The following is a 25,201-nucleotide window of genomic DNA, read 5'->3' as shown; positions in this document are numbered from 1 at the left end:
AGATATCTGATACCTTCCCCTCTCCCACATATGTTCTGGAAACTACCCTGTCGTGTATCCCCGGGGAACCTGCCTACTCAGAAAATTCCGTACCTGCAAATCCTTAACCCATTCCCTGCTGGCAGTTCAAATCTCTCTTCCAAATCCTTCAAGCTAGGGAAGCTCCCGTCTATAAACAGATCTCCCATCCTCTCAATTCCTACTCTCTGCCATCTCCAAAACCCTCCATACAGTCTTCCCGGCACAAACCAGTGGTTATTATAAATCGGGGCCCAGACTGATGCTCCGTTCACTCTCTGATGTTTCCTCCAGTGCCCCCAGACTCTCAGGGCCGCCACCACCACCGGGCTTGTGGAGTACCAGAACGGCAGAGGTGCCGTTAACTTGCATGATTACTTGCATGATCACAAGTATCTTGCACGTTACTTGTGTCCTTGCATGATGCCGCCTCTACATGCTCCCACACACCCCTCCCCCCCACCACCACCACCACCACTCCCCACTTCCCCTTATAATTTTTTAGCATTGCATTTTCTAATATTCCCTTCAAACGTTTCAAATGACATTCTTCCCATTTTACAATTTTACAAAAGTGTTGGCTGCTTTTTGGGAAGAAACAGTTAGTCAACTGTCATCTCTAGATTTCCACTTTTAACTGGTGTCATTAAGTTTCTATTATTTACAAATAAACATTATTTCAAAGAATTCAAACTTAAGATTCTGGTAATTCCAATAAATTGCTTGCTAAAATAATTAACTTCTATCAAAGGGTGGAGAACTTGTTCCTTTTAAAACTCAGCTTTGCTGGAATTTCCCTGACTTGAAAGAATGGTATTGGGTTACAGCATGAGCTGTTTGGAGGTGTTATCTCAAATCTGGTGTGATAACAACTGTCTGCAGTCTAAAACGTTTGTCTGCTGTTAACCCTTTGAGCGACTTCTGCTTTAATTTCCCTTTACCATTTTTATGCATTGCATTTTCTCGTATTCCTTCGGGTTGATCATCTGACCTTCATGTTTCAAATTACATTCTTCCCATTTTATTTTACATCATGCAGTGACCCCCTCCCGGGAGTTACTGTCTGTCTTCTCCCTCGCCCATTCTCTACGGTTCCTGCCCATTCTCTCCCCATCTTACCCTGCACTCCTCTCGCTTGTTTTCCCTTCTGTGCTCCGCTCGTTTTCTCGTACTGGGCCATGGTCTCCCACCTGAAGCGGTCCTTCGGGTAGTGGTCTGCTTTTTGTCGTTAAGTGTGTGTTTCCAGTGGGGGGGAGGCTAGGTGTTGCCTCACCCCCCCCCTTCGGTATGCTGTTGCTCCTTGCCTGGGGCCCCTTATTTCTTCCCCTGCTGTCGGTTTTCTAGCTCGCATTCCTCGACAAACTTGTTTGCCTCGGTGGGGGCTGTTAAGAAATACTCTCTCTTGATACGTGACCCAGAGTTTCACTGGGTACAGCATACCAAAGCATACGCCGTTCTTATAAAGGGCTGCTTTTGTTCTAGCCCGTTTCCTGGCTAGGTCCGCCCCAATGTCTTAGTATATCCAAATACTATGTCCTTCCCTTTGGCAGATCTTGGCCTGTCTGGCCCAGCGTAGGATTGTTTCCCGGTCTTGGTACCGATGCAGTTTGTCTATTACTATCCTCGGTTGCTCTCCGGCTTTGGGTTTCGGACGCAGCGACCAGTGTGCCCTGTCTATTTCTGCTGGATTGGGGAAAGTTTTCCTCCCCACTAGGTTTCCCAGCATCTCGGCCACGTATACCGCGGGGTCCCTGCCTTCGATACCCTCCGGTAGGCCCACAATCCGTACGTTTTGCCATTTCGAGCGGTTCTCTTGGTCGCTCACTTTGCTCTACAGGTTCCTTTGCGTCGTGACCAGCCTCGCCACCTCCTTTTCCAGTGTGGTGATCCGATCGTTCTTGTCAGTTGCGGCCTTTTGCAACTCTTTAATGGTCGCCTCTTGGGCTTCCAGTCTCTTCTCTGCTCTGCTCAGGGTGAGCTGTATTTCGGCCACGGTCTTTGCCACCGCTGCCTTCATCGCGGCCTCATGTCTTCTTTCAGCTCTGCTTTTATTTCCTGCTGGTGCTCCCTCAGCACCTCGGCGAAAGGTGCCTTCCAGCTCCCTCCTGGTACAGGGGGAATTTTCTCCTGCTTGACCTGCTCTTTTCATTTCGGCGAAACTTCTGCTCTGCCACCTCGTGCGCTGGTCGTCTCGTCCGAGTGTGTTGGCCCCTGGTACCTTCTGCTTCTGGTGTCTGTTCTGCCTCTAGCTTGGTTTCCTTTGGGCATTTTCACTTCTGGTCTCTCGCTTTCTTCCTTTCTTTGTCTTATTAAGGTTGGGGACTGAATTGCTGCGTCTTTTTAGCATGTTTCGTTGATCCAAGGGAGAAGAGCCACCAAACGTGCCACTGCTCAGCACGTCGTCATCACCGGAAGTCATATTTGAGGATTTAATTCCAATGGTAGATAAAGGGGAACTAGAAGGGCAGTATACCTGGATAACTCATTCAATAACCAAAGGCATTCATTAAACTGCCGCACAAAGGTTAAAAGCCAAAATCCTGATTCCTGATGTTTATGGAACACGGGCACCATTAAATCTTTGTCAGCATTGTTGTTTCTGCCCAGTTCAGATACTTCAACCAGTCTATTTCCTCAAAGGTTTTACCTAGATGTCTTTAATAGCCAGGAGAACAAAGTATAAAATTGAACCAACTTTATTTCACAAACACGATATTAACTCTTAAATTAAACCACATAAAATACAAGATATACCCAAGATTTGGTAAATTACCCATAAAGATGGCTTGGTCGTACTGTGGGTCCGATTCCCTCTCTGATCCATCGTTACAAAGGTAAGTCTTGCTGGTAACTTTCTTCCCTCCTTCAATGGTTAGTCTTCTGGATAGTCAAAGTCACCTCCCACTTCAAATCTTCGCTCTTGATGGCTTTTTGGCATCTGCCTTGATCCACCTCCATTTGCACCTTTCTGGAAGCTTCTCTGGCTTTCTGCCAATGATGCCATGGGAGGGGTTCCCAACACCCAATGAGTTACATGATAACCGCTTGACAAGATACAGGGGGTCAGCCAGCCCCCGGTGTCCATCTTCGGTGGTGTGGTTTGCGCATAACTGATTGCCACATAACATAATGACGGGAAGTCTGGGCACCCGAGAATCTGGCTCGATCAAGGTTCCCAAAATCGGTTCATAACAATCAAATCGATGATTTCCTGGTATGTCATTGACTGGGAAGGACCAGGCATGTCCTGACACTTTGTCAATGGGTTGTGTCTTGGACTTTGGTCAAGTCTGAATTCCCATCAGCCGACCTGAGGTTTGACTGCAGTTTTGTAATTACGGGGCAATTTAGCGTGGCCAATTCACCTACCCTGCACAACTTTGGGTTGTGGGGGTGAGACCCACTCAGGCACGGGGAGAATGTACAAACTCCACAGGGACAGTGATCCTGGTTCAAATCTGGCCTAGGTCCTCAGTGCTATAAGACAGCATTGCTAACCACTGGGCCACTGTGTCACTCTTGACAGCAGTTTGATTTAAAGTCCCCAATTCTTTAATTTAAAATGTACAATTTAATCAGTGTCAGCAGTGAGCTTTGTCATTTTGGTCATGGAAAAAAAATATGGGCAAGTAAATCTTGGCCGATATTGACTTGATAATACATGAGGTTTCCTCCATTATTCAAGTATTGATATGTGCACATAACACTTCCTGTGGTGTCATGATGGCCACAAAATAACATGTTCAGCTCTTGCATGATTATGATGTATCAAAGGTCCAACTCCCCAAATGGATTGGAAAGTCCGGCCAAGTCATGACCACATGGAAACCGACCTCGATTTTCCCTAGGATGTACCTAACTGCAAATTACAGTTTTTCACTTCAAAAGAAGGTTGTTCTTTTGGGATCTGGGCTGAAAAGCCAGTCCTGAACACAAAACATCTCTATGATTGACCTTGGCTATATTCCAATTACCACCCAACAAGATGAAATGAGAACATTGAATAGTCTAAAATTTGTGGTTATAAAATCTCATCGTTTGACTTGACAAGTAAGGTTTTCAACTGAAAATGTCATATTTTCTCAACTTACATCTTGAATTAGAACATAGAACATTACAGCGCAGTACGGGCCCTTCGGCCCTCAATGTTGCGCCGACCTGTGAAACCATCTGAAGCCTATCTGACCTACACTATTCCATTTTCATCCATATGTCTATCCAGTGACCACTTAAATGCCCTTAAAGTTGGCGAGTCTACTACTGTTGCAGGCAGGGCGTTCCACACCCCTACTACTCTCTGAGTAAAGAAACTGCCTCTGACATCTGTCCTATATCTACCACCCCTCAATTTAAAGCTATGTCCCCTCGTGTTGGTCGTCACCATCCGAGGAAAGAGACTCTCACTGTCCACCATATCTAACCCTCTGACTATCTTATATGTCTCTATTAAGTCACCTCTCAGACTTCTCCTCTCTAACGCAAAACAACCTCAAGTCCCTGAGCCTTTCCTCCTAAGACCTTCCCTCCATACCAGGCAACATCCTAGTAAATCTCCTCTGAACCCTTTCCAAAGCTTCCACATCCTTCCTATAATGTGGTGACCAGAACTGCACGCAGTACTCCAGGAGCGGCCGCACCAGAGTTATGTACAGCTACAGCATGACCTTGTGGCTCCAAAACTCAATCCCCCAACTGATAAAGAATAGCACACCATATGCCTTCTTAACAGCCCTATTAACCTGGGTGGCAACTTTCAGGGATTTATGTACCTGGATGCCGAGATCTCTCTGTTCATCTACACTACCAAGAATCTTGCCATTAGCCCAGTACTCTGCATTCCTGTTACTCCTTCCAAAGTGAACCACCTCACGCTTTTCCGCATTAAACTCCATCTGCCACCTCTCAGTCCAGCTCTGCAGCTTATCTATGTCCCTCTGTATCATATAACATCCTTCAGCACTATCCACAACTCCACCGACCTTCGTGTCATCTGCAAATTTACTAACCCATCCTTCTACACCCTCTTCCAGGTCATTTATAAAAATGACAAACAGCAGTGGCCCCAAAACAGATCCTTGCGGTACACCACTAGTAACTGAACTCCAGGATGAACATTTGCCATCAACCACCACCCTCTGTCTTCTTTCAGCTAGCCAATTACTGATCCAAACCGCTAAATCACCTTCAATCCCATACTGCCTTATTTTCTGCAATAGCCTACCGTGGGGAACCTTATCAAACGCCTTACTGAAATCCATATACACCACATCAACCGCTTTACCCTCATCCACCTGTTTGGTCACCTTCTCAAAAAACTCAATAAGGTTTGTGAGGCATGACCTACCCTTCACAAAACCGTGTTGACTATCGCTAATCAACTTGTTCTTTTCAAGATGATTATAAACCCTATCTCTTATAACCTTTTCCAACATTTTACCCACAACCGAAGTAAGGCTCACAGGTCTATAATTACCAGGGTTGTCTCTACTTCCCTTCTTGAACAACAACAACAATCCCATCAACAGGTATGATATTGATAATATGGATTCAGCAATATCTTCAGAATGAAGATAGTTTAAAAAGACACATATATTGGCCTGGAGTTTCAGATTGAAACATCAATGGGAATGTATGAATTTAAAGCATCACAATCATTGTTAGCAGGAGACACAGGGCTGAATCTCTTCATGGCCACCTGAGAACATACTAATTTCATTAACAATTGATGGAATCATCATTTAGCATGGGCCATGCTGAACATTTAATCGCCAGTGATACTTGAGACATAGATATGTAGATATAAAAGATGGGAGCAGGAGGAGGCCTTTTGGCCCTTCGAGCCTGCTGTGCCATTTGTCACGATCATGGCTGATCATCCAACTCAATAGCCTAATCCTGTTTTCTCCCCATAGCCTTTGACCTCATTCTCCCCAAAGCCTTTGACCTCATTCTCCCCAAATGCTATATCTTGAATATATTCAATGTTTTAGCATCTACTACTTCCTGTGGTAATTAATTCCACCGGCTCACCTCTCTTTTGGTGAAGAAATTTCTCCTCATCTCTGTCCGAAATGGTTTACCTTGAATCCTCAGACTGTGGCCCCTGGTTCTGGACACACCCATCATTTGTAACATTTTCCCTGCATCTACCCTGTCTAGTCCCGTTAAAATTTTATAAGTCTCTATAAGATCCACCCTCATTCTTCTGAACTCCAGCGAGAACAATCCCAACCTAGTCAATCTGTCCTCATAAGGCAGTCCCGCGATCCCTGGAATCAGTCTGGTAAACCTTCGCTGCACTCCATCGAGAGCAAAAACATCCTTCCTCAGAGAAGGAGACCAAAACTGCACACAATACTCCAGATGTAGCCTCACCACGGCCTTGTATAATTACAGCAACACATCCCTGCTTCTATACTCGAAACCTCTCGCAATGAAGGAAAACATAACATTGACCTTCTTTACCGCCTACTACACCTGAATGCTTACCTTCAGTGACTGGTGCACAAGGACACCCAGGTCCCGCTGCACACTCCCCTCTCCCAATTTACAACCATTCAGGTAGTAATCTGCTTTCCTGTTTTTGCTTCCAAAATGAATAACCTCACACTTATCCAAATTAAACTGCATCTGCCATTGATTTTTCCACTCGTCCAACCTGTCCAGATCATGCTGTAGGATCCCTGCATCCTTGTCACAATTCACCCTCCCACCTAACTTGGTTTCATCTGTAAGCTTTGAAATGTTACATTTTGTTCCCTCATCCAAATCATTAATATATATTGTTAATAGCTGGGGTCCCAGCACCGATCCCTGTGGTACCCCACTAGTTACTGCCTGCCAATTTCAAAAGGACCCATTAATCCCTACTCTTAGTTTCCTCTCTGCCAACCAGTTTTCATCCACCTCAATACATTTCCCCCAATCCCATGTGCTTTAATTTTGCACAATAATCTCTCATGCGGGACTTTGTCAAACAACTTCTGAAAGTCCAAATATACCACATCGACTGGCTCCCCCTTATCAACTGTACTGGTTACATCTTCAAAGAATTCCAAAAGATTTGTCAAGCATGATTTTCCCTTCATAAATCCATGCTGACTCACTGATCCTGCCACTGCTTTCTAAATGTTCCGTTAGAAAGTACTTGATAATGGATTCAAGCATTTTCCCCATTACCGATGTTAGGCTTGTTGGTCTATAATTCCCTGCTTTCTCTCTACCACTCTTTTTGAATATTGCAGTGACATGAGCTACCCTCGAATCTGCAGAGACAGTTCCAGAGTCTATAGAATCCCGGAAGATGACCGCCAATGCATCCACTATTTCCATCTTCTTAAGCACTCTGGGATGCAGATTCTCAGGCCCTGGGTATTTATCCGCCTTCAATCCCATCAATTTTCCCAGCATCACTTCTCTACTAATGTTGATCTCCCTCAGTTCTTCCCTCTCACTAAACCATTCATTCTCTAACATTTCTGGTATCTGATATGTGTCTTCTTTTGTGAAGACAAAACCAAAGTACGTATTCAATTGCTCAGCCATTTCTTTGGCCCTTATTATGCATTCCCCTGTTTCTGTCTGTATCTTTCTCTTTACCAATCTCTTTCTCTTCACATAAATTAATTGCAGTAATGTCGAACATTTGTCATTCAATTGGTCATTTTGTTTAAAATTATGTCTTTCAGACGAAGGTCCAGTTGGAGGCACTTTGCCAAGTAAGTAATATTTCAATTTTACTTTATTCAAAGAAGACAAAGAAGTAAAAATCTTATCAGATTATGTTGCACAGAGGAAGATTTTTTTCCCCAGCTCAATCTTAACACTGCAACAAAAGAAGACTGTAAACAGATCAATATTAATATGGTTGGTTCATATTCTGCAGCAGTCAGGATTCCCAGAATCAAGAAAATATTTTTCTGTGCTTTGCAAATCCAATGTGCAGAATTTCCTGGATTTAGTGCACAAATAGTCACTGAACTGTTGGGAACAACCAACAGGTTAAACAAGCTCCAGTGCTTCAATAGTATTAGTTACCTGAGAACACCGGACCCCAGTCTGTCCACTTGTCTGGTTGCGGCAACTGACTGCCCCTGAGAGGGGGCATCAACATACATCATACACCGATGGGTGTTGGCTCGCAAGTGCAGACAACAATAACAGTGAATGCACTAATTTATCTGGCACTCTGCTCAGCCACTCACAGTCGCTTTCCAATTCACAGAAAAAAAAACCTTTCCTTGGTTCTCCAAATACGCTATAAATGGAAAAGAGAGCCCTTACGGTAAAACCAACAGCCTCCCCTATTCCCACAGCATCATTCTTCACTTTAACTCCTGTTTCCTTGATCACAGAAAATATCAGAATGTGAGTGACAACTCTGGTGAGCCGAAATGGATCAAAAAGCTTAACTCTCTCCATCAGAAGTTACCAAGTAAAAATCCTGCTCCCATCAGTACAACATTAGCTCAGAAGCTGCCACTTCTCACTTCATTACATGGTGTTAATAAATAATAATAATCATCTTTGTTGTCACAAGTAGTCTTCCATTTACACTGCAATGAAGTTACAGTGGAAAGCCCCAAGTCGCCACATTCCGGCACCTGCCCGGGTACACAGAGGGAGAATTCAGAATGTCCAAATGACCTAACAGCACATCTTTTGGGACTTGTGGGAGAAAACCGGAGCATCTGGAGGAAACCCATGCAGACACAGGGAGAACATGCAGACTCCGCACAGACAGTGTTAAGTAATGGGTTAAGAGGCATTCCAATTAGTTGTCTCATTTATGTTAAGTATCCAATAATTGACACTTATGTAAAGGGGCTTCAAGTGGCCTTTGAGTCAGGTGATGTGATGCTACAGTTTTGTGCAGAGTCTGTAAATTAAAGGTGTTTGTGGAAAAGGAGCAGAACCTTTGATTCATTATACAACAGCAGCTAAACATATAACAAATTGGTAGCAGAGGATGGTTGCTGTGCAAATGTGAAGGGTTGAAAGATACAATTTTTCCAGACCAAACCATGGAGTGAGTGAGAAGAAAAAAAAAGTTATATGGATAAAGATGGCTGGATATGACTACCCCCTCTTATTTTCTGAAAGAAGATCATACGACCAATGGAGAAGTGCAGTAGTTATGTGCATTACGGAAACTGACTTGGGAAAAAAAACAAGGTATGGCATTGGCTCTTTCTCTACCTTATGACAGTAAAATCTGGAGCAAAGTGTTTTCTGAGCTGAAATTGGAAGAGTTAGACTCTGAAGAAGGTCTGCAGACTCTATTACGTTATATGGATAAGATTTATAAGAAGGATGACTTGTTAAGTGTGTATGAAGCATCGTCGGATTTTGATAGGTTCTGGAAAATAGAGGATTTCTCCATTGAAGACTAGACAATGGAATTTGGCAGACTATATAAAAGGCTGCAGAAACACAACCTATTTCCACAGTCTGTGTTGGCCTTTAAATTACTTGACTGTGCTGGAGTGAGCAACATGGATCGACTCCTGGTTTTGACAGGAGTTCAGTTTGCGGATAAGTAGACCTTATTCGATGAGATGACAGCAGCTTTAAAAAGGTTTCTGAGGAAACATTCGATTCCAATGGCTTTGATGTCCCAAATAGGTCAGCCCGCAATAAAGCAGAATATAGAAGATACACGACGAACAGGATGGCAAAATCGTACGGCTACAAATAGGTTCCAAGACTATAGAAGGAGATCGGGACCTGGAAATTATGAAGACAGAAATCCAGTTAGAACCTACAATAGGAAGATGAACCCCAGAAATGCACGGGGCATGATAAATCAATGTTTTCGATGTGACTCTCAATACCATGATGCTTTCAACCGTCCAACACGTTATTGTAGAGAGTTTGAAGTGACACATGACACGTAAGAGTCAGAAGAGGAAAAAGATAGTGACCAGAAAGAAGGCATTGTCCTATTAACAAGCAGTTTTATGCCAGTAATAAGGGTGTTGGTTGAAGAATCCTTCAATTGTGCTGTATTAGACAGTGGCTGCACATCTACTGTGTGTGGAATTGACTGGTTAAAACGTTATCTGCACTTCTTGAATGCTGAAAATCGGAACAAGGTTAAGAAATTTGGAAGTTCCACAAGTTTCAGGTTTGGGGATGATAATACTCTGAAGTCACTGAAAAGAGTGGTGATGCCTTGCAATATTGCCGGAGTGAATCATTTCATTGGCACGGATGTTGCATCAAGTGAGATACCTTTGCTTCTGAGCAGACCATCGATGAAGAAAGCAGACATGAAACTGGATATGGGACAGGAATGGGCCCACCAGCAAAATTCCTGACGGACAATGGGAGAGAATTTGCTAATGATGAGTTTAGGGATATGTGTGAAAACGTGAATATCATAGTTATGAATAAGACTGCGGAAAGCCCATTTAGTAATGGCATGTGTGAAAGAAACCATGCGGTAATAAATGACATGGTCCGGAAAAGTTTGGCAGATATATTAAACTGCAAGCTAAATTCAGCTTTAGCATGGGCGGTACATGCAAAGAATTCATTTCAGCTGTTTGTGGGCTATAGCCCCTATCAATTAGTGTTTGGTAGAAATCCTAAAATTCCATACATTTTGAATGACCAGCCTCCAGCTTGGGAAGAGACTACAATTAGCTCTGCGTTTGCTGAGCATTTAAATGCATTACAAAGCAGCAGAAAAGATTTTTTGGAAGCAGAAGTCTCTGAAAGAATTCGCAGAGCTGTGAGTCATAATGTAAGGCCATCAAATACCATTGTTCAGCAAGGAGACATAGTATATTATAAGAGAGACTATTTTAATGAATGGAAAGGCTCAGGGAAGTTCATAGGCACCGACAGCAAAACAATTTGTTATACGTTGAGCTGTTGTGATATAAAGAGTCAAAGGTTCTGCTCCTTTTCCACAAACATCTTTAATTAATTCAACAGACTCTGCACAAAACTGTAACATTACATCACCTGACACAAAGGCCACCTGAAGCCCCTTTACATATTGGTGTCAATTATTGGATACCTAACATAAATGAGACAACTATTTGGAATGTCTCTGAACCCATTACTTAACATTCTCCCCTTCTTTGGAGAAAAAAAATAATTAGGTGAAAACAAAATTACAAGAAACTCAAAAACACACACGCAGACAGTGACCCAAGCCGCGAATTGAACCTGGGACCCTTGCATTGTGAAGCAACAGTGCTAACTAATGTGCTACCGCAATGCCCAAAGCCAGATTTTATATCTTTATATACATATAGATCAGGGGTGGGCAAACTACGGCCCGCCAAAGGTCTTTATGCGGCCCACCAAGATCAAGTCATAAAAAAAAAATTTTTTTTTTAAAAAACAATTAAAAAAAAAAAATTAATAAGGTTAATTGGGGGGGGGCTGTTGGGTTACTGGTATAGGGTGGATACGTTGACTTGAGTAGGGTGATCATTGCTCGGCATAACATCGAGGGCCGAACGGCCTGTTCTGTGCTGTACTGTTCTATGTTCTATGTTCTATATGAGGCTCCCAGAATCATAACCGGGTGAAGTGCCATTTTTGAAAAGTAGAGAAAAAGAGGGCTAAAGGTAGGATGCCGCCGGGGGAAGCGCTGAGGTATATGCCGCACGCCAATTGGTTACAACCGGCACTATTAATTAATATACTATGCGGCCCTTTAAAATTGTGAATTTCTGAATGTGGCCCTTGCACGGAAAAGTTTGCCCACCCCTGATATAGATGCTCCCTTTGCAATATTAACTAAAAATTCAATACTTATGAAATGATTATGAATTGAGGTTAACCAAAAACAAAATTAATTCGAGGGCATTAAATTCCACCCAAGGTCTACATAGTTGCAATTTTCAACATCAGTAGTTCATGAACCAGAAATATTTGAACCAATATTTCTGAATTAACCTTTGATTTTGTACAGCAAATTTCCAATTGAATAAGTGTGAAATTGTACAAAAGTCCGATATTAACAGCACAAGTTGTCCCATTGGATTCTGTGCTCCTTTTTCCACAGCTGTCTAAATCCACCCTCATTACTCTGATAGTAATACAGGTTCCAGTACCTTCCGCTGCTTCAAATGTTTATTCACTGTGCTGTGTAAAGATACAATGGTACCTCTCTCAACCATGCTATCATCTTTTCTGCACATGCGAGGTCGATCTTCCTTTTCCAAATTTATTCAGCACTCCCTCATTAACTCAATACTCCCCACGCACTTGACAACTGCGATTCTGAATTGAGAGATGATGGAATTATTTTCCATTCTGTATATTCACATTATTAACTGTGTTCTTTACAGCATCAACATCAACAACAGGTATGTAAAAACAACATTCTGTCAACATATGTTTTGTGAGGGCCACAAAGAATCTAGCACGAGTTTGGAGAATAGAAAGAAATAACATTGTTTTACAGTTACATATATATACAACAGCAGCAGCAGTACTCTCTTGCTGCTCACTCCTCTCTGGCTGGTTCCATACTGGCCAGCACTATTTATGCATGAACTCTGCTAATGATTTCTCCGCCCCCTCATTGGGGAAGCTCATACTCCCTAAGGATTGTGGGACTGCCATTAGTCTCCAGCTAGTGGTAAACAGGCAGGTTATAACAATATGTTTTACATAACCTCGGATTAAAATTTCTTCCTGTGAAAACAGGAATTTTCCATTTCTAAACCACAGAGGTCAACTTTTACCTATCCAACTAAGGTAAATTTGAAGATTAGTCAGTAAATATCCAGGTATTCACTCGTTCAGAACTCAACTACTTCCTCCATCATTGATTTGAAAGCTGCAGCTTCTCTGAAAGTTGTAGTGATCTGCATATCTGTATGTATATAATGGGTTAATATACAGAAGTAACAGCTAGATAACCGCCAGATGGCAGTACTAGAGATGGTATGAAAGACGAGCTCAAGCCGAGTTCCCGCCTCTTTGTGTTGGGTGTGACTAGCAGACAGAGGTAGAGAGTGACAGCTCAGAGTGCACGTGTAATTAATCATAATTTAGAAATATCAAATATTGTTAATTTAACCTATAATTTAGTTAGTGAAGAGAGAACAAACTCACAGTTTTTTTGCGAACATTACTCTATAAACAATTTGCTTTAATTGGAGACTTCGAGTGTCAATGAACATCAACAACAGGATCATCTTGGAAAGAAGCAAATGAGTAACATGTATCACACAAGGTAATATCACAAAAGTAAATGGGACACCTGCCTATAGTAGGCGTCAGCCCCACAAATTTCTCCAGTGAGATTCTAATGGCATTTTTACTGGGATCAGAGTGGAGTAGCTGGTACAACGTTCCTGCAGGGAGAATCGGGGTAGCAGCAGGTGGCAAGAATCAAGGACAATATTCATTCTGTAAGATTTTGTGGACTCTGCATGTAATTCATTTAAGTGTGCGGTGTGCCGCATATCTGTTTTGTGATTCATGATATGAATCCAAACTTTGGTTTTGGGAATTAAAGTTTAAACTGGAAATTAGGGGATTTTGATTGAGAATTGGAAAAGCACACTGAAGTAAATGCAAGTTAACCAAGCTTGGAGTTAATTACAATCAAATTCTAATGCAGGTTCAAGGTCAGAGTTGGAAGTCCAAACGATGAGCAATAGGTGATCCATTTATAGACTTCTGGGTGGAGACACAGTGCAGGAATCTCCGTTGAGGAGACTCAGTGTTATCCTTAGATCAAATTGCATGGGTGGAATAGCGTGCATGGGACTCATGCAGCTCGGGATGGGTGTTTCCCCAAGATCATTGGAACTTGTGCTCCCCTGCTGTGGGCTAGGTCAACTTACCCAGCATGAGTTTAAACCTTTGGCCACTGTGGAGCCAATTAGAATGCAAACATAACCCAGTGAAGTCTTCCGTGCCTCACGCAAGTACTGTTGTTTTACAGCAGTAAAAGAGTTTTATGAAACTCGTCAGACTACCTTTGCATGATGATAGTTTGGCTCGCAATCCCTTTGGGGGCTTTATTCAGGAAGTGAGTGAGGACATCCCATTCCCCTGGCATCCAATTTGTTTGGGTTAAAATTGGTGCTGGAGAGTCTGACTAGCTGGAGCTGCTTATATGCTCTCCACTCCCCAAACATCCTCATTTCAGCCAAGGAGATGGCTTCACGGAGACCTGCACCCTGCTTTTCTAGTCCGAGCTCGATGCAGCCGTGAGTGTTGCCTGCCTCATCAGCAGTACTGGGACCGAGGCAGGAGAAAGATGAATGACCTCCTTATGCCAGCTTGAGTGAGTCACCCCCTCTGTGCCACTGGCATCACTCCTGTCCCTCACACGTCACATCACCCCCATTCATGTAGAGGCCAACCAAAGCCCACCTCCCTGCATCTCACTTACATCTCACCTTCCATCAAACTCTAACACCTTCATTGTATTCTTTGGCCAGGTGCCTTGCTCCACTGCTGTCCACGTAACTTTCCTCCTGGTGCTCCGGTTTCCTCCCACAGCCAAAAATATGTGGAGTGGGTGAATTGGCCCTGCTAAATTGCTCCTTAGTGTCGAAGAAATAGCTGGTTAGGTTTCGGGGATTCGAGATGTTGATAGAGGGTTGGTGCAGACTTGATGGGTCAAATGGCCTCCTTCTGCACGATATGATTCTGATTCAGGTATAATCTTGGTGAGCAGGTTCCTTGGTTTACGTCATGAGCATTCCCTACTGAATGATGATGTAATTGCTCAATATTCCCCTCACTTAAAATTCCAAATCTTTACTTTGCAGCAACAACAACAATGGCACCAACAACAACAGGTATCAAATTGCTAAGATAAATTGAATGATTTCCAATTCACCTCACAACAAATTCATTGTAATGAGAATGTCAGTGGATTTCAGAACTCGAAAATTGGCATTCATTATTAAAGAAATCAGCATTATTTAGTATTGCCGAACGTATATCTTCACCAGTTAGTGAAATAATAACTTTATTTTTGTGAGGGCCACGAAAAATCCAGCACCCGTTTTCAGGATACAAAGAAATAACATTTATTTACAATAACATAGATAAACAACAGCAGCAACTTCCCTTGCTGCTCACGCCTCTCTCTCTGCCGGTTCCAAACTGGCCAGCTATATTCATGCAGGGAGTCTGCTAATGATTTCTCCACCCCCCCTCTTTGGGGAAGCTCATACTCCCATAGGATTGTGGGATTGTCATTAGTCCCCAGCCAATGGTAAACAGGCAGGTTATAACATCCTCCCGCCACCCCCCCCCCCCCACCCGCCCCCCAAAGTCCAAGGAATCCACCTTAGACCCTGGCGAAGGAGTGCGTCAGACTCGATTTGCCGCAGGCCAGACACCATTTGCACAAGACGCTGGATCGGGCGGTGTGTAACGAGATGCAGAGCGGCACTTCCGTGATGAACGGCGCAACGGTTGTACATCCACGACCCGTGGGCCCGAGGATTTCCCCTCTGAGGTGTCTTCTGTCTCCATGTCGGAGTCAGAGTCTGCAGCCTCCGTCATCTCGGTGTCTTTATCTCCACGCGGTTATGTCACGAACTGCACAGGCTTTGAGTGAGGCACCAGAGGAAGTTGTGAGGAATACTTTCCATTGTGTCTGGTCTCTGCGGCTGTATAAATGAGCTCCTGGGGCGGGGACTTGTTGCAAGGGATAGTCTTCTGGAGCGAACATGGTCTACATGTTTGCGCTGGAGACGACCGTGGGCTTGCATCTGGTAAGAAATGGGGCCTGTTTGGTGAATGATTACACCAGGGACCCACTGGGCACCACCAGCAAAATTCCGAATGAATACTGGGTCAGCGGGCGTAAACTGCCGAAATGGCCAATGCCAAGAAAACCATGTCCCTGCTGTTCTTGTGTGCGGCGTACATTTGCGCCAATGTCCGGGAAAACCATGCTCAGGCGGGTGCGAAGTCTCCGGCCCTGGAGAAGTTCTGCGGGAGCTACCCTAGTCACTGCATGGGGGGGTGGTGCTCTATGAAAACAAAAAAATGAGCCAGTCTCGTGTCCATCGACCTGGAAGACTGCTTCTTAAAGCCTCGTTTGAATGTCTGCACTGCGCGCACCGCCAACCCATTTGAAGCCGGGTGGTAAGGGGCAGTGCGGATATAGCGTATGCCGTTCATCTTCATGAACCTCGCAAGCTCCTCACTTGTGAACGGACAGTTACCACCACCTCGGGGAGGCCATGCGTACTGAAAGACAAACGCATCTTCTCGATTGTTGCGCAGGATGTTGTGCCTACCATCTTATGCACCTCTAGCCATTTAGACCGGGCGTCGATTAATAGACGGAACATGGATCCTTGAAAAGGGCCGGTGAAATCCGCATGCAAGCATGCCCAAGGCCATTCCCAGTGATGTTGAGGCGCGGCCGGCGGAGGCTTCTGATGCTCCTGGCAAATGGAGCAGTTTTGGGCCACCTTCTCAATGTCGGTGTCGAGGCCTGGCCACCAGACATATCTCCGGCCAACATTTTCATTTTGGTCACACCTGATGCCCATTGTGCAAGTCTCTCAGTATCAGCTCCTGTCCTTTTTCCGGGAAAATCACACTCGTCCCCCACAAAAGGATGCCGTCTTCCACACTGAATTCTGACAGCTTGGAGGAAAATGCCCGCAACTCGCCTGGGAGCTGTCTCTGCTGCCCACCATACAGGACTATGTTCCGAACCTTTGACAGGACTGGCTTCGTCTGGGTCCACTCACGGATCTGTGATGCCGTCACAGGCAAGGGTCCATAAAAGTTAGGGTTGCAACCACCTGACCGGTCATAGGGGTCGACATGGGGCCGGTCGATAAAGGCAATCGGCTCAGTGCGTCAGCATTCCCTATCTGGGTTCCTGGTTTGTGTTCCAGAGAATACTCGTATGCAGTGAGCAACAAAACCCAGCGCTGGATCCGTGCGGAAGCAATGGGCAGTATTGTCTTATCCTCTCTGAAAAGTCCCAGCAGAGGCTTATGATCAGTCATAATAGTGAAGTGGCGGCCATATACGTACTGGTAGAAACGTTTCACCGCAAAGACCACTGCCAGGCCCTCGTTCTGATCTGCGCGTACTTTTTCTCTGCTGCAGTCAATGTGCAGGAGGCGAAAGCTATCGGCCGTCAGCCCCATTCTCCATCTTGTGGGACAGGTCGGCCCCAAGACCATACGGGGATGCATCACGTGACGAGCAAAGGCTTTCCAGGGTCATAGTGGGTTAGTAACCCAGACGACGACAATTGTTGTTTTACCCGCCGGAAAGCGGTTTCTTGCGGCTGACCACAAACCCAGGTGTGATTCTTCTTCATCAGAAGGTGCAACGGGTCCAGCGTAGTTGCCAAATTGGGGAGGAACTTTCCGTAATAGTTTACGAGGTCGAGAAACGAACAAAGTGTCAGTCGGGGCGGAGGCCTGCTGAATCGCGCGCACCTGCTCTGCGACGGGGTGAAAACCTTCGCGGTCCATCCGATACCCCAGGTAGACTACTTCCTTCGCCTGAAAGACGCACTTTGTGTGGCGTAAACGGACTCCAGCCTCCGAAAAGCGTCTGAGGACAGCCTCCAAATTTTCCAAATGTTCCTACTCCGACGTCCCTGTGATCAAAACGTCATCTAAGTAGACAGCAACACGAGGTAAACCTCTCAAAATGCCCTCCATAATGCGTTGAAAAATAGCGCAGGCACAGGATGCTCAAAAGGGCAAATGTGTATATTCATACAGGCCCCGGGGTGTATTAATCGTTACATATGGCCGGGAAGCAGGGTCCAGCTCCAACTGTAGGTAAGCGTGACTCATATCTAATTTTGTGATAGAGAGTCCGCCTGTAAGCTTCGGGTAGAGATCTCTATGCGAGGCATTGGGTATCGGTCAAGTCGGGAAGCTGCATTCACTGTAAGTTTATAGTCGCCGCACAAGGGAACTGTTGCATCTGGCTTCATTACAGGTACAATTGGTGCTGCCCAGTCAGCGAAACGGACGGGCCTGATGATACCCAATGTCTCCAAACGAGTGAGCTCCCGTTCTACCTTCTCGAGCAAGGCGTAAGGCACGGGCGCACCCGGAAATAGACGGGTGCACCCGTGGCTCCTGGTTTGACTTGGATACGGGCTACAGCTCCTTTTCTTTTCCCCAAAACCAGGCTAGAATACATCTGGGTATCGTCCTAACACCTCAGTCAACCCTCCAGAAACTGTTTGGAGGATGTGCTGCCACTGCAACCGCAAATGGTGAAACCAGTCCCGACCCAACAGGCTGGGCCCATGGCCGCGCACCACGATAAGGGAAACGCCTCTCCTGGCGTCCATAAACAACAGGGGTCATCGTAGTTCCTGCAATGTCCAATGGTTCCCCCGTGTAGGTGGCCAACCTGACCTGTGTGTCGGTTAATGTAAGGGTCTGTATACCCTGCTTGATGCGGTCGAATGTCCTCTGGGCGATCACGGAGACCGCTGCGCCAGTGTCCAACTCCATCTCAAGCAGGTGACCATTGACCCGTACTGTCCCTTTAATGGGGGCCACACGGGGAGCTGCCACACAATGCAGCTGCAGGCAGTCGTCCTCCATCTCCACGTCCTCGGGAGTAGTTGCTGCAGGTTCATCCAAATGAAAGGTACGGCCCCATGGCTGGCCACAGTTTTGGTCGGAATGACGGCGCCTTTGGCGCCCCCAGGACCGGTGTCCGCGACGGGGTTGGCGCCTACAAGTCTGACACGGACATGGCTCCTGATCCATTGGTTCTGGAGAAGGCTCCCTTCGGGGAGTAATGTCCAACTGCCACTGGCGTCGATCCGGACGTCGCCTCGCCCAAGGTACCGCAGGGGTGCAGGGGGACGCTTTCGGAAGGAAGGGGTTGCGCCCCAAGGCATGCACCTCCATTCCCTGAAGCTCCTGCACTCCTCGTTCTGCGCTCTCCCGGGACAAGACAATTTGAATGGCCTGTTGAAAAGTCAATGTTGGCTCGGCTAACAACTTTCTCTGGGTGGCCGCATTGTTAATACCGCAAACCAAACGGTCGCGTAACATTTCTGACAAGGTCTCACCATAGTCACAGTACTCCGCAATCCTGCGTAGCCTGAATAGATAGTCGGCAAGGGATTCTCCTGGGGTCCTCTCAGCGGTATTAAACTGGTAACGTTGGACTATCGTGGATGGGGTTGGGTTAAAACGTTGCCCCACTAAGTTCACAAGTTCATAAAATGTTTTGGTGTCCGGCGCAGCTTGGCATGTCAGGCTCTTAATCACCCCAAACGTATGCGGGTCGCAGGCGGTGAGCAATATGACCACCTGGCTCTCGTTTTCGATGATGTTGTTTGTCCGGAAATAGTTAACGCATCCGTTGTGCGTACTGGTTCCAGCTTTCCAGCGCAGCATCAAAAACATCCAAACGTCCATACAAAGGCATGGTGTAATAGAAAACAACTTCCAACCTGTATCCAACAAAAATCCAGGAAGGTGGCATCAGCAGTGTAGACAGCTATTCACTTTAACCTTCGTCGCCAGTTTTGTGAGGGCCATGAAAAATCCAGCGCGAGTTTTCAGGATACAAAGAAATAACATTTATTTACAATAACATATATACACAACAGCAGCAGCAACTTCCCTTGTTGCTCACTCCTCTCTCTCTGCTGGTTCCAAACTGGCCAGCTCTATTTATGCAGGGAGTCTGCTAATGATTTCTCCAGCCCCTCATTGGGGAAGCTCATACTCCCAGAGGATTGTGGGATTGTCATAAGTCCCCAGCCAATGGTAGGCAGGCAGGTTATAACATTTATTAATCTAAAGAACGTGCGTTAAGTATTTTAAAGACTTTATTGTCGGCGATGTGAGTTTTGGTCATCGGCTTGAGAAGAGGTGATTGCCCTGCAGCGTTTCTATTTCAGAAGACCGTCCTCATTAAGTGCCAGCCTCGACAGTGATGTTTCATCCCTGGGATCAAGGACATTATTGGTCCAAATTCCATCCATGACGAGCAGTCAGCCAATATTACCCAGTAAGGCCAGGGGCGTGATTCTAAAAGGGAACTTTCCTTCCCAATCCTGTGTCTAGTGATCAGACACATTATGAGTTTTAAAAAAAGCACCCCCACAAATACGAAGTGGAATTGCCCACTGAAGTGTTTCAGTTGGTGGTGGGCTGCGGAGGCCATACAGGAGCCGACACACCATGCACTTCATCGGACAGAGGCAGGAAGGCAGTGAGCTCACAACTCACCTCTGAGCTGCATGATAAAATGCCACATTGCCACCAGATTCAGCAAGGAGGAGGGCATTAAATTCCACCCAATGTCTGCAGAGTTGCAATTTTCAACAGCAGTATTTCATGAACCTGAAATTATTGAACCAATATTTCTAACTTAACCTTTGATTTTGTGCAGCAAACTTCCCACTGAGTATGTGTGAAATTGTACGAAAGTCAGAAATTATCAGCACAAATTGTGCCTTTGGATTCTGTGCTCCTTTTTCCAACAACTGTCTAAATCCATCCTCATAACTCTGATATTAATACAGGTTCCAGTACTTTCCGCTGCTTCAAATGTTTATTCACTTTGCTGTGTAAAGATACATAGGTTCCTCTCTCAACCATTCTTTGTAACATGCTATCACCTTTGCTGCACATGCACGGTCAATCTACCTTTTCCAAATTTATTCAGCACTCCCTCATTAACTCAATGTTCCCCACTCACTTGACAAATGCGATTCTGAATTGAGAGATGTTGGAATGATTTTCCATTCTGTATATTCACAAAATTAACTGTGCTCTTTACAGCATCAACATCAACGTCAACTTCAACAACGAGTAGGTATCAAACAACATTCTGTCAACAGATGTTTTCCATAACGTCAGATTAAAATTTCTTCCTGTGAACAAGAGTTTTCCATTTCTAAACCACAGCGGTCAACCTTTACCTATCCAACTAGAGTAAATTAGAAGATTAGTCAGTTAATATCCAGGTAATTACTCATTCAGAACTCGACTACTTCCTTCATCACTGATTTAAAACCTGCAGCTTCTCTGAAAGTTGTGCTGATCTGTATGTATATAAAGGGTTAATATACAGAAGTAACAGCTAGATCATCACTAGGTGGCAGAGATGGGAAGAAAGACTAGCTCCAGCCAAGTTCCCGCCTCTTTGTGTTGGGTGCGACTAATAGACAGAGGTAGAGTGAAAGCTCAGAGTGCAGGTGAAGTTAATCACAGTTGAGTTATATCAAATATTGTTAATTTAACCCTGTAGTTTAGATAGTGAAGAGAGAACAAACTCACAGTTCTTTTGCTAACTTTACTCAATAAACAATTTGCTTTCATTGGAGACCTCGAGTTTTAACGAAGATTGAGTACAGGATCATGTTGGAAAGGTGCAAATGATTATCTTACAGTACACAAGGTAATATAACAAAAGTAAGTGGAACACCCGCCTAAAGTAGGCGTCAGCCTCTCAAATTTCTCCAGTGAGACACCAATGGCATTTTTACTGGGATCAGAGTGAAGTAGCTGGTGCAACGTTCCTGCAGGGAGAATCTGGGTAGCAGCAGGTGGCAAGAATCAAGGGCAATGTTTACTCTGTAAGTTTTTGTGCATTGCGCATGTAATTCATATAAGTGTGCGGTGTGCCGCATATCTGTTTGTGATTCATCATATGAATCCAAACGTTGGTTTTGGGAATTAAAGTTTAAACCGGAAAATAGGGGATTCTGATTGAGAAACGGACAAGCACACTGAAGTAAATGCAATTTAAACAGGCTTGGAGTTAATTACAATCAAATTCACACCGAGGTTCAAGGTCAAACATACCAGTCTAAACGCTGCACAATAGATGATCCGTTTATAGACTTCTGAGTGGAGACACAGTGCCAGATTCTCCGTTGAAGAGACTAAGTGTTGCCCCTTGGACCAAATTGCATGGGTGGAATGGCGTGCATTGGACTCATCCAGCTGGGGATGATTTGTTCCCCATGATCATTGGAACTTGTGCTCCCCTGCTGTGGGCTAGGTTAACTTACCCAGCATGAGTTTTAAAGTTTGGCCACTGTGGAGCCACGTAGAATGCAAACATAACCCAGTGAAGTGTTCCGTGCCTCGCGCAGGTACTGTTGTTTTACAGAAGAAAAAGACTTCTATGAAACACGTTAGACTACCTTTGCATTATGATAGTTTGGCTCGCATTTCCTTTGGGGCTTTATTCAGGAAGTGAGTCAGGATATACAGCTAGGCCAGCACTCTGTCCATGAGAATTTAGAGAAAATCCCATTCCCCTGGCATCCAATTTGTTTGGGTTGAAATTGGTGCTGGAGAGTCTGACTAGCTGGAGCTACTTATATGCTCTCCACTCCCCAAACATCCTCATTTCAGCCAAGGAGATGGCTTCACGGAGACCTGCACCCTGCTTTTCCCATCCGAGCTCGATGCAGTGGTGAGTGTTGCCTGCCTCACCATCAGTACTGGGACCGGGGCAGGAGAAAGATGAATGACCTCCTTAGGCCAGCTTGAGTGAGTCACCCCATCTGTGTCACTGGCATCACTCCTGTCCCTCAAATGTCACATCACCCCGATTCCTCTAGAGGCCAACCAAAGCCCACCTCCCTGCATCTCACTTACATCTCACCTTCCACCAAAATCTAACACATTCATTGTATTCTTTGGCCAGGTGCCTTGCTCCACTGCTGTCCATGTAAATTTCCTCCTGGTGCTCCGGTTTCCTCGCACAGCCAAAGATATGTGGATTGGGTGAATTGGCCCCGGTAAATTGCTACTTAGTGTCCAAGAATGTGCAGGTTACGTTTCGGGGATTGGAGGTGCTGACGGTGACGTGGATATGGGTAGATTGTTAATTCAGAGGGTTGGTGCAGACTTGATGGGTCAAATGGCCTCATTCTGCACGATATGATTCTGATTCAGGGTAGAGTCTTGGTGAGCAGGTTCCTTGGTTTACCTCATATCAGCATTTCCAACTGAAAGATGATGTAATTGCTCAATATTCCCCTCACTTAAACTTCCAAATCTTTACTTTCTAGCAACAACAATAATGCCACCAACAACAACAGGTATCAAATTGCTAATATAAATTGAATGATTTCCCATTCAGCTCTCAATGAATTCGTTGTAATGAGAATGACAGTGGATTTCAGAACTCGATAATTGGCATACACTGTTTAAAAAATCACAGGATTATTTAGTATTTACTAACGTATATCTTCACCAGTTAGTAAAATAATACCTTTATTGATCAAAAGTGATGTGTTGGGTACTCTGGATCCTTGGAGACTGTGTTAACCTCAGCAGTAACACTTTCAGGCTACCAACCCTTGAAATAGTACAACACTATTTTATTAACCTAGAAACTGTTGAACATACTTTCACTGTGGTCGACACTATGATAGATTGTACTAAAGACCTTTGCCTATCTAAACAGTCTATGCACTCAGCACATGGTGAATATCTGTGCTGTAAGCTGGGAGCTCTGTCCTTCTGAGAGGCTGCATCCCGAATGAGCAGGAAAACTGCTGCCCTCTGTCTTTATAGTGAGTGTGCTCTAACCGGTGATTGGCTGTGGTGTTGTGTGTGTTGATTGGTCTTGCTGTGTGTCAGTCAGTGTGTGTGTCTGCACCATGATATACTGGTATATATTATGACAAAAAGAACGTGCGTTAATTAATCGAAATACTTTATTGTCGGTGATGAGAGTTTTGGTCATCGGCTTGAGAAGAGGTGATTGCCCTGCATCGTCTCTGTTTCAGAACGCCGTCCTCATTAAATGCCAACCTCTGCAGTGATGGTTCATCCCGGGGATCATGGACATTATGGGTCCAAATTCCATCCATGACGAGCAGTCAGCCAATATTAGGCCAGTAAGGCCAGGGGCGTGATTCTAAAAGGGGATTCTCCTTCACAACTTGTGCACAGTGATCAGACACCATATGAGTTTTAATAAGAGCACCCCCTCAAACCCAACGTGGAATTTCCCACTGAAGTGCGTCAGTTGGTGGTGGGCTGGGGAGGCCATCCAGGAGCTGCACACTATGGACTTCATCGGGCAGAGGCAGGAAGGCAGTGAGCTCACAACCCACCTCTGTCCTGATGATGAAATGCCGCATTGCCACCAGATTCAGCACGGAGGAGGGCATTAAATTCCACCCAATGTCTGCATAGTTGTAATTTTCAACAGCAGTATTTCATGAACCTGAAATATTTGAACCAATATTTCTGAATTAACCTTTGATTTTGTACAGCAAATTTCCCATTGAGTAAGTGAAATTTTACTAAAGTCAGAAATTATTAGCACTAATTGTCCCATTGGATTCTGAGCTCCTTTTTCCGACAGCTGCCTAAATCCATCCTCATTACTCTGATAGTAATACAGGTTCCAGTACCTTCTGCTGCTTCAAATGTTTATTCACTTTGCTGTGTTATGATACAATGGTTCCTCTCTCAACTATTGCTTGCAACATGCTATCACCTTTGATGCACATGCACGGTCGATCTTCCTTTTCCATTTGACAACTGGGATTCTGAATTGAGAGGTGATGGAATGATTTTCCATTCTGTATATTCACATCATTAACTGTTTTTTACAGCATCAACATCAACATCAACTGCAACAACAAGTATGTAAAAAACAACATTCTGTCAACATATGTTTTCCATAACTTTGGATTAAAATTTCTTCCTCCGAACAAGATAGTTTTCCATTTCTGAACCACAGCTGTCAACTTTTACCTATCCATTAGAGTAAATTAGAAGATTAGTCAGTTAATATCCAGGTGATTACTCATTCAGAACTCGACTACTTCCTTCATCGCTGATTAAAAGCTTGCAGCATCTCGAAAACTTTGACTGATATGCATATCGGTATGTATATAAAGGTTTAATGTACATAAGTAACAGCGCGATAACCACGAGATAGCAGCACTAGAGGTGGGAAGAAAGACAAGCTCAAGCCGAGTTCCCGCCTCTTCATGTTGGGTGTGACTAGGAGACAGAGGTAGAGAGAGATAGCTATGAGTGCAGGTGCAGTTAATCATAGTTTAGATATATCTAATATTAATAATTTAATCTCTAGTTGAGCAATTGAAGAGAGAACAAACTCAAAGCTTTTTTGCAAAATTTACTCAATAAACAATTTCCTTTAATTCAAGACTTTGAATCTAAATGCACATCGAGTACAGGATCATCTTGGAAAAAATCAAATGAGTAACATGGATCAC

The 25,201-nt window shown here is 44.6% G+C and overlaps 1 protein-coding gene across 1 annotated transcript in view; it reads left to right on the top strand.

The window, feature by feature from the left end:
* Positions 1-24,609, top strand: part of LOC119970922 (mucin-6-like) — a 415,844-nt gene extending 391,235 nt beyond the window's left edge. The window contains exons 31-32 of the mRNA XM_038806032.1: positions 7,707-7,736; positions 24,572-24,609. Of these exons, the coding sequence (XP_038661960.1) occupies positions 7,707-7,736; positions 24,572-24,609 (68 nt within the window). The remainder of the gene's footprint in view (positions 1-7,706; positions 7,737-24,571) is intronic.
* Positions 24,610-25,201: the final 592 nt, after the last annotated feature.

The sequence above is a fragment of the Scyliorhinus canicula genome, chromosome 9 (genome assembly GCF_902713615.1).
Source record: "Scyliorhinus canicula chromosome 9, sScyCan1.1, whole genome shotgun sequence".
Taxonomy (NCBI): Eukaryota; Metazoa; Chordata; class Chondrichthyes; order Carcharhiniformes; family Scyliorhinidae; genus Scyliorhinus; species Scyliorhinus canicula.
This window is presented reverse-complemented; position numbering and strand designations above follow the sequence as displayed.